Source organism: Heterocephalus glaber, unplaced genomic scaffold (assembly GCF_053883595.1).
Source record: "Heterocephalus glaber isolate CG9 unplaced genomic scaffold, H.glaber_assembly_v1.0 deba00001689, whole genome shotgun sequence".
Taxonomy (NCBI): Eukaryota; Metazoa; Chordata; class Mammalia; order Rodentia; family Bathyergidae; genus Heterocephalus; species Heterocephalus glaber.
Window position 1 is genome coordinate 5096265 of NW_028258414.1, and position 12548 is coordinate 5108812.

The 12548-nt window shown below is 35.7% G+C and overlaps 1 protein-coding gene across 4 annotated transcripts in view; it reads right to left on the reverse strand.

Moving 5' to 3' along the window:
* Positions 1-12548, reverse strand: part of Vps13c (vacuolar protein sorting 13 homolog C) — a 153378-nt gene that overhangs the window by 93479 nt on the left and 47351 nt on the right. For all 4 annotated transcript variants that reach the window (XM_004855710.4, XM_004855709.4, XM_004855712.4 and 1 more), the window contains 9 exons: positions 11104-11246; positions 9950-10142; positions 8704-8818; positions 7990-8126; positions 7051-7174; positions 5126-5243; positions 2418-2547; positions 1547-1625; positions 755-894 (listed from right to left, as the gene is read on the reverse strand). In XM_004855710.4, coding sequence (XP_004855767.2) covers positions 755-894; positions 1547-1625; positions 2418-2547; positions 5126-5243; positions 7051-7174; positions 7990-8126; positions 8704-8818; positions 9950-10142; positions 11104-11246 — 1179 coding nt within the window. The remainder of the gene's footprint in view (positions 1-754; positions 895-1546; positions 1626-2417; positions 2548-5125; positions 5244-7050; positions 7175-7989; positions 8127-8703; positions 8819-9949; positions 10143-11103; positions 11247-12548) is intronic.

The window sequence follows — 12548 nt, forward strand, 5'->3', positions numbered from 1 at the left end:
CAAATTATCAGTAGTATCTGGATTTGTATGCACATGTCAGATCTGATAGCTGCGACATTTTTCAGATCTATTACTTAATCACCCCACCCAGAGATGAACAATCTGTACTTATCAAAGAAAATAGTACACATAATTTTAAACAGAATCATAATATGCTTGGTACTGTATATTCTTTTTCCACCAAATAATGATATATTACGAACATGTTTCCAAGATTCCTTTTACTATATGACTTTTAAAGGCTATAAAAAGCATGTTGGAAATTCAGGATGTTTATATTTTTCAAAATTATAAATATTACAATGAGCAATATTATTTAACTCAAAAATCAAAGTTAAAAATAAGTAAGTTGGGCTTGGTGACACACACACCTACAACCCCAGCTACACAGATGAATCACAAGTTCAAGGACAGCCTGGACAACTTATCAAGGCCTTGTCTCTAAATACAAACAAAAAGGGCCAGCGAAGTAGCTCAGTGTTTTGTGGGTTCAATCCCCACTACCACAAAAAATAAATGTCAGAAATTTTCTTAAAAAAAAAAAAAATACAAGTCCTAATTAAGAGCTCTGAGCTCTTCCAGAACAAGTTAGATATACCACAAATCATTATTACCTCATTTTTTAAAAAAGTATTTCATTCTTTGAAATGGTGTGTATGAGTACCACATTTTCATACACCTGATGTTTGTTCTACCTTGAGATAGTTCAGAAGATGATGGCAAGAACATATTTGTGGACAAAAAATATACGTACTTCTTTAACTTCAAACTTGAGTAGAAGATTAATAAGCTCCTCATTTGGAGCCTCTGCAGCTTTTTTCAGCTCTGAGCTTTGCATACTTTTAGCAGCCTGTACATTCCCATCTTCAGCATCAAAATACTCATCGTCAGACTCTAAAGTAAAAAGACATTCATTTAGCCCAACACCCCGTCCACTAAAAACTGCATAAAACACTCAAGCCTAAATTCCCTTAGCAAAGTTTATTTATTAGATATAACTCTTTATATTCAGACTCAAAATATCTCAATGCTTTTTTAAAGTCGCACAAAGTGGTTCAGTTTAGCATATGATCATAAAATTTAAAATCAAACAGTAGTACTGTCTTTCCTTTAGTCACTCCATTCTAGTCTTAGTTCAATCATTCAGTATCCCATGCAATGTTTATTGATTCATCTGCCACGTATCAGGCTGTGTCCGCCACCAAGGATATGGGAGTGACCAGAACAGACACTGAAAAGCTTATGTTGAAAAGCTTACATTCTAGTTTGAAATTTTAAAAGATCAGTTAGGCAAGGTAGGAAAAAAGGATCACATACAGATTAGAACATAAAGTAGCTTATTTAGAATCTTAAGTAAATGTTGTTGACCACCAAAAGAGTTTCAATAAAGAAACCCGGCCTTCAAAACATAAATAGCTAAAGTCACACCACTGGTTAACAGCACAGCTAGAACAAGAGCCAGAAGATTGCTGTAATGCATTCATAATACCTTTATTTTTTTATTGCAATAAAAACAATTTAGAAACACTCTTTTTACATTCCTTACCTGAATCCATTCCCTCTAACAACAGTGAAGTACCAAGTAGACCTTTCGTCCCACCTGAAGTAACAGGAATTGACGATACCTAGCAAAGAACACAAAAAGTTTAAAAACAAAATACTGATTTAGCAGGGTTAAATACACATGTGAGAAACTGAAAAGTAATAAAGTACAGAGATGGAAAAATTCACACACACAATACACAAATCTGTCAACAGAATACATTATGGCCAGGTGTGGAGGTGCATGCCTGTACTCCCAGCACTCTGGAGGCTGAGGCAGAAAGATCACCATGAGTTTGAGGCCACTCTACATAGTGAATTCAAGGACACCCTGAACTACACAGCGAGACTGTGTCTCAAAAAAATGAAAACAACAATAACCAAAAAAAACAGTAAATTACATAATCAATTAATGGTCGGAATTTACAAATTAAGATTGCCACCCCGTTTACAAAGACAAAAACTATATATAACCCTAGCAGATAAGATTCCTCATCATGGTTTAGCATTTAGTTGCCATGAACAATGTTAGAGGTCCCTGGAAAATGGGACCACCATCAGCTGACCCTCTCAAAGTTTGTTTCTAATAAGCATTTCACTTATGCTATAAAGATCATTCCAATCAAAGTAACCCAGAACTTTTAAGTCTGACATAAAGGAAATTTTATCCCAATTATTTTATTTGCAACATTTTAAAGATGATTTATATTTCTAGTTATTTAAAATATATGTTACAACTTAGAAAGATTTTATTTTCCTTTCATTTCTGTATTTTTGGTTCTTTCACTCATAAAGCTTACCCTATAACTGCCTTCTTACTATTACTCTACAACAGCAGTTGATTGAAAATAAGAGATTTCTATCATATCCATTACCTTCCTCTCTGGAGATGGCATAGATGATTTCTGTGGCAAAGGTATACTGTTAATCAAACACAACACATCTTTCATCTTCTGGTCAGAAATTCTCACATGCATCAGAGGAAGTCCTCCTGATACTTTAAATCTAAAAAATACAATTCAAATGTAAGATTTCAAGGTCAGCTTCTCTATCAGTATTTCAGAGGGGAGAAGGAACACTAGAGTCAAAGTTACTGTAGACATGTTGCTATGTAATCCCAGCCCTCACAATGACAACACTGTTAACTAACTAGAAGTTCTAAATCAAGTTTCCAGGCAATTTAATTTCCTTTTTAAGCAGCCAAAATGTTAAGGATTTTATAAAAAACCTCTGTAAACCCAACTGTCTACTTTTTAAAAACAAAACTACCAGGGTTGGGGATTTAGTTCAGTGGTTCCGCAGCCTGCCTCGCAAGCACAAGGTCCCGAGTTCGATCCCCAGTACCAAAAACCAAACAAAAAAAAAAACTACCATATACACTTTATTAACAAATATCCAAGATTTCTTGTCATCAATAGAAGAGTATCTATCCTACTGCTCTCTATATCCTTGTCTCTTATTTTTCTTTTTATATTCACCACTGGGGAGACCTGACAAATCACATACTTATACACTGGCTTATTGCATGTCTCCTCTGACTGAAATGTAAGTTCCAACAGGCCATTTGTTTACACTGTGCCACAAACCTGCTTTCCTCAGTCAATGACCCCAGGATCTGCTTCCTTGCTCATTGTACTTGCTTTGGGTTTGCTTGTCTCAATGCTGCTGCTCACAAAGCTCTTTTAAGTTATCTTTGGCTTCCTGACTAAGCTGTGAAAAGCTCAAGTTTACAGATGCCCCACTGCTAGAAGGGTTATTAGGATAAAGGGAAGCAGCATTTAGAGGTAAATCTACATCACTAAATGCCTATTTGAGAAAAAAGGCTTAAATTGATGCTCTTGACTGCTACCTAAAGAAACTAGGTAGGAAAAGCAAATGAAACTCAAAAGTAAGCAGAAGAAAACAACAAACATCAGGGTGGAAATGAGGACAATTAAAAAAAAAAAAAACCAACTGGAGAAAATATTTGAAACCAAAAGGAAAATTAACAAAGTAACTAAACCTCTAGTCAGATGTTAGGAAAAAGAGAGAAAACACAAATTACCTACACCAGAATTGAGAGAGATGACATCACTAAATATTAATGTATTAAACAGATGATAAGAAAATACTATGAATACTTTTATGCCAATAAACCCAAAAATGTAGACAAATCTCTTAAAATACACACAAAATCACTCAAACCAACTGCAACACTCAAAAGATGATTCAAAACAATGTGGGGCTGGGGGTTTAGCTCAGTGGTTCCGCCGCCTGCCCCATAAGCGCAAGGACCCAAGTTCGATCCCCAGTGTTAAAAAAAACAAAAAAACAATGTGAATACATGTGAATCTATTAAATAAATAGAATTTGTAGTTTAACATCTTCTCCAAAAAAAAAAAAACCTCCAGGTGCCAATGGCTTTATTGGTAAACTCTACCAAACATATAAAGAAAAAACAATACCAATTTCTAATAACATCTTCCAGGTGACCAATACCACCCTGATATCAAAACAAAAAAGAAAAGCATGGATCAGTATACCTCACAAACACAGATATAACACTTCATAATAAAATTTTTGCAGATTATGGCCCATGATATTTTGAAGGTTCAATATATTATTACCAAGTGAGATTTATCTAGTAAGACAGGCTGGTTTAACATCTACCTGGAAAGGGGCACGAAGGAATTACTGACAACATGCACTAACATGAATGAATCGCTAATTATGCTGAAAGAGGTCAAACAAAAAAATTAAAATTCTATGATTCCATTCAAGTAAAATTCCAAAAAATTCTAACAAATCTATAGTGTCAGAAAATAGATCAATGTTGTCTAGGGATTGGCTGAGGGGAGAGGAATTAGATAGGGAAGGGAAAGAGGGTGTATGAGAGTTCAAGGAAACTTCTGGAGGTGATGGATGTGTTCATTATTTTGCCTGTGAAACTTTCATGGAGATACACGAATGTCCAAACTTATCAAATCATACATTTTCAATGAACCAGTCTACTGAATGCCAGTTACACTTTAACAAAAAGGCTTTTCTAAAGGGGAGCATAAGTATTTCATAATTATTTAAGTTCAAAATTGTTTTAAAATTTTTTTTTTTGGTACTGGGGATCGAACTCAGGACCTTGCGCTTGCGAGGCAGGCGGCAGAACCACTGAGTTAAACCCCCAGCCCCAGTTTTAATTTTTATTCCCTTAGATTTTCCACAGGATTTTATGTGTCTTCATGATGAAACATGCCTGACATTTTTTTAAGCTTTTTTTTATGTGTATGTGGTACCAGGACCTTGCTCTTGCAAGGCAGGCGCATTGCCACTGAGCTAAATCAATGGCCCCTATGCTTTAATGTCACTGATAATGAACCTTGAATTGGATCCATTCAAAAACACACATCACTAAATTTTAAACTATGTGAAAGTCTAAATAAGACTTCTCAAGAGGTGACATATAACTCAAGTAAACACTTTCTTTAAAATGTATCTCTGCTACATTACAGAATATTTTTTTTCTGTCTCCCACAGAAATCTATCCAGTACCTGATACAGATAAAGTTCACTTTGTTGGTTTCTAATATGAGAGAAACTTATATATTACCTGGCCATTCTAACATCTTTTTCTACCATTGCCTTGGCCAACTCCACATGAATATCCATGGGCTGTAATATATGCATAGTTGATGGATGCTGGAAGCGACACTTTTTCCAGTTTTCCTCTTTAAAAAAAATAATTTAAAATAAATAACTTTTAATGCATTATGAAGTAGTCTACAGAAAACTTCTCTTAGTAGAAAATAGTGAGGGACACAGTCAATAAACACCCATTTTTACTTCTTTCAGCATACAAGTTAAATTAAAGTATGTATTTAATGGAACAAGAAACAAGTTTATTTTTTATTTTATTTATTTTTGGTTTTTGCAGTACTGTGGATCAAACTGAGGGCTTCACACATGCAACCATTCTACCACTGAGCTATAATAATTTATATTTTTAATACAGATTTATAGTAGTCAAAGACTATGATATAAAGATAATTCTATATAGTTTGCGAATGTTTCTATGACAACTCTTGGATTTCAAAGCAAGCAGGAAAAAAACCAGGAATTACCTCAATTCCATAATTAGTGATTAAGATGTGTGGTTATGGTGAAAAGGAGGAAAAAAGAAGAAGAAAGGGGAGAGAAATGAGGTTTATGAGTTCCTGAGAGCAACAATTATACTTGCTTAGCACATGATTGCAAAGCAAAAATGAGTTTTATCATTTTATGATAAAAATGTATAGTAGTCACTTTTTCAAAACAAAAATCTTAAAGACAGATTTCCCATTGGCTACCAGAGTCTTGTATACATCTTCACTGATGGCAATGACAGAACATCTTTTGTCACTTGTAATTCAATTATTTGTAAATACATGCCAAAAATGGGCAGATTTAATCATTTGTGTATTTGCCTTCAAGGAATTAACAGGCCTTTAATATACAAAAATCAGTATTTTATCTTTACATTTTAAAAAATTCATCACTCTTACTAGATTATAAACTGTATTCAGCAATTATGCCTCTACTTTTCTCTTAACAATCTACCACAAAATGATATACTCAAAGATATTTAATAAATAATTGTTGCTTTTAAAACTAGAGAAAATATAAATAACCAAAGTCTTTTACTTATGTGATAGAGAAAACACCATGTCTTTGGGAAAATTACCTTTACAATTTTAAAACTTAACCCACAGGTTAAATATTGTTTATCCAAAATGTGTGGGACCAAAAGTATGTTAGATTTGGGGTTTCTAAATTTTGGAATATTTGAATATAAACAATGACTTACCTTGGGGATGTGACTCAAATGTAAACACAAAAGGCACTAATGTATAGTATCCATCTTATACACACAGCCAGAAGATAACTGTATATTTTCCTACATCTGTGTTTTAACTGTGACCTAGCACATGAGTTCACATGTGGAGTTTTCCACCTATGGCATTATCTTAGCACTCAAAAAGTTCTGGACTGGGAAGCATTCTAGATTTAGGATTTCTGCATTATTGATGTCCCAGCTATATTATTTTGTAGATATATATTTCTCCAATACCTACAAAAGCAGAAGATGCAATATTGCTGCAATAAAGACTAGGGTAATATGGTAAAATATCTAATAATAAAGGTAACAAGGAAAAACAACATCAAAACATTCCAAAAGCATCAAGATAGTGGAACTCAAACCAACAACAGTTTCCATTTTGTGCTTTGAGCTGTTTTATGGTCATATTACAAAAATACAGTTCGTGAACAGATTGGTGTTCAAACACCACCCTAAGATGAATAGGCAAATACTGTTTCTGTTTATAACTGTGACAGTGATTTGTGCTAATACGCTCCTATATGGTTTTCTTAAGTGTCAACAGGGTTATTTGTGCAAAATCATTGTCAGGGCTGACATATGTGCACAAACATATGCATATATCTGACCTAAGCTGCTCAAACTAGTTTCAATATTCTGAAAGTTGACCCATGCTATACCTGCTCTTGCAAAGAGTAGCTGCACATTCTTTATTTCAACATCAAACTTGTCATATGCTTTATCCATTATTTCTTCCAGAGATGAATTAGTAGTCTTCTGTAGAGCTTGATTTTTACTGTTTAGCTAAAACAGAGAAAAAACTTTTAGTTTTTTACACAACAGAACATACACAAATTACACTGTCCTTAAGGAATTCAGAATTTGCTTAATTTATTGATAGTTTTGCTCATTTTCATTAGTTAGATCAGTTACGCAGCTGTCTGCCTCAAGTAACCTGTCTAAAATGCAAGTCATCCCCTGGTGCTCAGGAGGTGGCTCTCTGCCTTCCTTCCACCTCTCTGGACCCTGAACCAGGAATAGCTTCCTTCCTTCTCCCTACTGTTCCTTGACAGCCATCAGGCCATGAGAAATCAGTGGCCAGTTCGACTTCTTTTCCCCCTTCCCAATGGAAGCAAAGATCAATTCAGGACTGTATTTTTGAAATTTTCACTCACCTTTCTTCCAGAGGTTCAGATTCCATGAATGTCAAAATCCAAAATCTAGGGGTTCTTTTATTCTACTTAGTTAGTGGCAGTGATTAAACAAATAGAACATATGCATATGGTCTCCTTAGGCAAAATATATAAGCAACAAACAACACTATATAATTAATCTCGAGAACTCAGGAAAAGTAAGACTGTTTCTCCCCAATCAGAAAAAAAACAAAAGAAATCCCTTCCTCAAAGGGAACTCACCTACTTAAAGAAAACTCCAGTGTACTTCTGTTTGTTTTAATAGTCATATAATATATATTTAAAAATCTAAGCTAAGTTTGACAAATGCTAAGAAAAAGTCTTAGTTTAGTTTAAGTGAAATCTGAGGGAAAAAAGAGCAAGCTATCAGATAGCAAGCCACCAACCTTGTCAAAGACAGGCAAACAAAAACGCATATATACCTACCTGAAATGTACCAAAATCCAAAATGAGAAGATTTGACTTTTCATGGTGGAAACCTGTTTCTGGAACTATTAGATAAGAAGGCTTTAGATTTATCCTTAAATCAAGGACTTTTCGAGTCTCAATAATATGTGTTAGTCCTAAAGAAAAAAAAAAAAAAAGGAAGACGAGATGGTTAGGCTGAAATATGTAATCATACTATTACCTAGACTAAGAAATTTACTTAAAAGGCATTAAGGAGGACTGCCAGTTCTCATAAATCAGCTTCTCAATTCAGCTGAAAATTGCATATAGTCAATGTAAACAATCACATCACAGCACAGTACAGTAAACTCAGTATTAGGTTAGTACTAGTGTTTTATACAGAGAATTCTTAGATAATGTAGTCGGGTTGAGTTTAGAGGCCACGTTACGAAAAAGCACGTATCTTTAAAACTAGAGTCATAAACAGCACAGTGAGTGGCTTCCCTAGAGCAGAGATGGGAGGTCTATATTCCTTTTCAAGCTCACTCTGGGGCACAGGCCCTTGACTGTAATGCAGGCAGAGCCATGTGCACCTTGTGTTACTCTCTTTCTTGCCCAGCCTAGAAAGTATATTTGAGTTTGAGTAAGTTGTATCCACTGTATAATCCAGACAAATGAAGCAACCTACACTGTTTAAACACATTCATATAAGAATACAGTTTTCAAGTGTATGTAGACACTCAAATTCTTTACCTGTAGCTGTTCTCTCTTTAATTTCTTCCAGCTTCATCAATGTAGCTGATGTTATTTGCTCAAGATCCAATCCCCTATTTGACTGAAAGAAATCAACCACTGCATTGATAGTTTTCTGTAAAAGAATTTTAAAATACAACCAAGTTATACATAACTCTTTCTATATTATAACTTATTAAGACATCACCTCACTCCAAAACAGCTACAGCTTTGAAATGAGAAATCCAAAGATATTCTGTCCTACTCCATCTCCTGCTGCACAAAGAACAACCAAGTAAGCATACAGGGGAGGCACCAACATTTGCATATCATTATAGTGTCAGGTGCATCCCACGGAGACCCAGTGACATATGGAGGTAGCTACAGACATCACTTCTGGTTTTAACCTCCCATCAGTCAGTAAAACAGTGCTTTCGGAAACAGTGACTGGATTCCATTGTACTTTGAAGTTTACAGAGGAAATGAGAGGGAAACTGTTCAGGCCTTACTTACATACAAAACTAGAATGTTAATTTTTAAAAAGAGATTTTTGTAAGATGAAAAAGGTTCTGGAGATTGGCCATACAACACTATGACAGAACTTAACACTACTGAACTATTACACGCTTTAAAACATTTAACATGATAAATTTTGTTATGTGTACTTTACCAAAATTTAAAAATTTTTAAAAGTCCAATCAATACTGTGAGTTCTGGAGCGTTTACAAACTGCCTTCCATATGTCCTGGGAAGCCATCTGTAACCCTAAGTAACACAGTGAGGGTGGGAGGAGTGGCGAGCCAGCAAACAGAAAGGACAGTGAGCACTGCTGAGGGATAGCGAAGCCACACACGCAGTGCTTGAGGCAGCACTTTCAGGGACATCTGAACATCAATGCTTGTGCCCATTATAAATAGTACTGGAAATTCTCCTTCCCACTCCTCAAGCTCTCAGGTTCCAAACACTAAAAGCAAGAAGTAGAAAAGCAGTGTGTACCTAATTGGCAGTAGCTGGTACAATAAACTCATTTTTCTTTAAATATATTAGGGTTTTAAATTGAACAAAAGCAGAGATAAATAAACTTTAAGTAGAAAAGTAACAATAGCATGTGAGAAATTAAAATTGACTGCTAAAACATGTACTGCTTTTGAAACAAGAAAAAACTTCAGAAGTGTGCTCTAATGAACGTTAAATGTAAGGGAGGAGAAATCAGCAAACCCTAAATGCGGGGCAGCTTTAGCAAGGAGCCTATCCTCTCTGCACCTACAGCATCGTAGATGATCTCCACTGGCTGAGACTGGACGATCAGCATCTGGTCGGCAGGGCTGTTCTCTGGATTGGTTTCAAACTCAATTTTAAGCAAGGATGATGCAGTGTCACCAATTGAAGCCACAAGGGATGGTATAACATCTTGCTGTCTCAGACCTGTTATATACCAGTGTTCTAACTTTGCTTCTACCCTGCAATCCAAGGAAGAAAGAGAAAGTCATAAGACCCTTTGTAATTTAATGGGTTGAAATACAACTTCCCCTTAAAACAGTCTTCTGAGAATCAGGGCCCAGTCCGCTACCCAGAAGTGAAATTCAACTTCCTTTTCCTGGCTTTCATTTACCCACACCATCAGTCTTTGCTATTGCTACTGCTGCTGCTGCTGCTGCTGCTGCTGCTGCTGCTACTGTTGTGCTTGCTGTTATTAACTCATCATCCACAGGAAAAGCTCACTTTAGCCAACCCCAGAGGGCTACAGCAGGTCTAATCACTGTTTTATGACTAAAAACTCATGCAAAATGGAAGAATTCATCTGCCTATTCCCATGCCAGCCTCACCACCTTCTACCTCTTCCCAGCTTCTCTCTGTACCCTTTCCTGTCTGCCACTCTAAGCCTTCTCAGGCTCAGTGAGCCTCTTCCACAGCTGAACCCGCACAGCAGTAACTAAGACGTACTTAATTTTACAGCACCATCTCACTTTGAACCATCTAATATGTTACACAGTTCCTGAATTATAACTTTCTGTATATCTTATTAACTACAGCTTATACTTCTTGAAAACAAGAATTCACTGTGCCTATGCATAGCTTTCACAGTATGGACCCTATGGCATCCAGTAAATATTTGTGAAGGAGAAAGAGTAGAATAATTGATGAACTCCCTATACAGTTCCATAATAAACCAAACACAAAATGACTATCGTGCCATACATAAAGAAAATAAACTTTAGGGCTGGGGATGTTGCTCAGTGGTGCCGCCACCTGCCTGGCAAGCACAAGGTCCCAAGTCAATCCCCAACACCAAAAAAAAAAAAAGAAAAGAAACTTTAAAAGAGCAATTACTAATCTTTTTTATGCTGAATAACAATTCATATTTTTTGGCCTACAATCGTTATTAGAGATAAACACTGAAATAAGTTTTTAAAAACTTACTTAAGTGCTTGTGCTCCTGGTCGCTGACATACTTGGGTGCCCAGGCCAATTATCTGGATTTTCAGTATTTCTGGAACATTTTTGTTTTCTCTGATTACAATAGAGGTGCTTACTAACTTCAGGGTCATTATATTGGCAACATACTACAGACAAAAAATGAAAGAACACTGTTAAAGTTTACATAACCTTTAAGAGTTTCTTTTCAAATAAACACATTGAATATAAAGTGACCTAGCAGGAGATTCTGACATTCACATACTTACTACAAATGAAGAATACCAGAATATTCAATGAAATTTGCCCTTCAATAGGGTATTTATAAAAGATATAAAAGGTCATTTTTCTTAACTTTTAAAGTTAGTTACAATGATACATTATAACAAGACTTCTTATGCCTGAGCAAAACAAAAAAAATCCTAACAATAACAAACATCCACCTGATGCCTGAAGGAAGTTAACAAGACACTAAAAAAAGAATCCTGACCCAATGGTTGCTGAGTCATTACTGGAGGAAGGACAGACAACCAGCAGGGAGATGACCCTGGAATGTGAGGATGTGATTCACCCAGAGGCATTTGAAAATTGAACAAGGGGGCCAGGGATTTAGCTCAGTGGTTCTGCCTCCTGCTCCACAAGTGGAAGGTCCTGAGTTCGATACCTGGTACCAAAAAAAAAAAAAACAAAAAAAAAAAACTGAACAAGGGAGCTGAGAGACTGTGAATCTAGACTAGCAGGACCCAAACTGGAAATCAGGTCCCAGCAAAGAGCGATGGCACTGATGAGACTGCCGACTTTGGCTAGGACCCAAAGCCCAGGGCCAAAGGTGAACAGGAAGTAGGCAGACTCGCAGGATCTACAGCACAGCATCAAATCACATCATTCCCTTAAAAAAGACTGAGGTGATCCCACATATTGGTGCTACATAACCAAGAAGAAACACAAGTTCTCTCTGAAATGAAGAATCTACCTCTTACAGGAAGATTCTATTTCCCTACATTTCTAAAACATAAATATATCTATCATTTGCAAAATCAACATCTAATATATCGGACACACATACAAATATGCTTGTGGGATCCAGAATATGTTCAAACAAACCCAGCAAAAACAATAGAAAGTATAAATATTCACAGGGGCTCTAGATGTCAAATTTTACACTCAGAGGAAGTATAAGCTTAGATGCATTCTATGATGCTTACTACATTCAAAGAGGTGAGAGACAAAACTGAGTATGTTAGTAAAGAATTTCAAAGCTGTTGTTTTAAAAAAGGAAAACAGAACTAAACAGAACCTCAAGAAGTGAAAAACAAAAAATTAGAAACTCAGTGAATGAGTTTAACAGTAATAAACAATAAGCTCAAGAGAGAATTAGAGGAAAGTATTCAAATGAAGAATAAATTAAGAACTTGGAAATATAGAAGAGACACATGAGACATGAAATGATC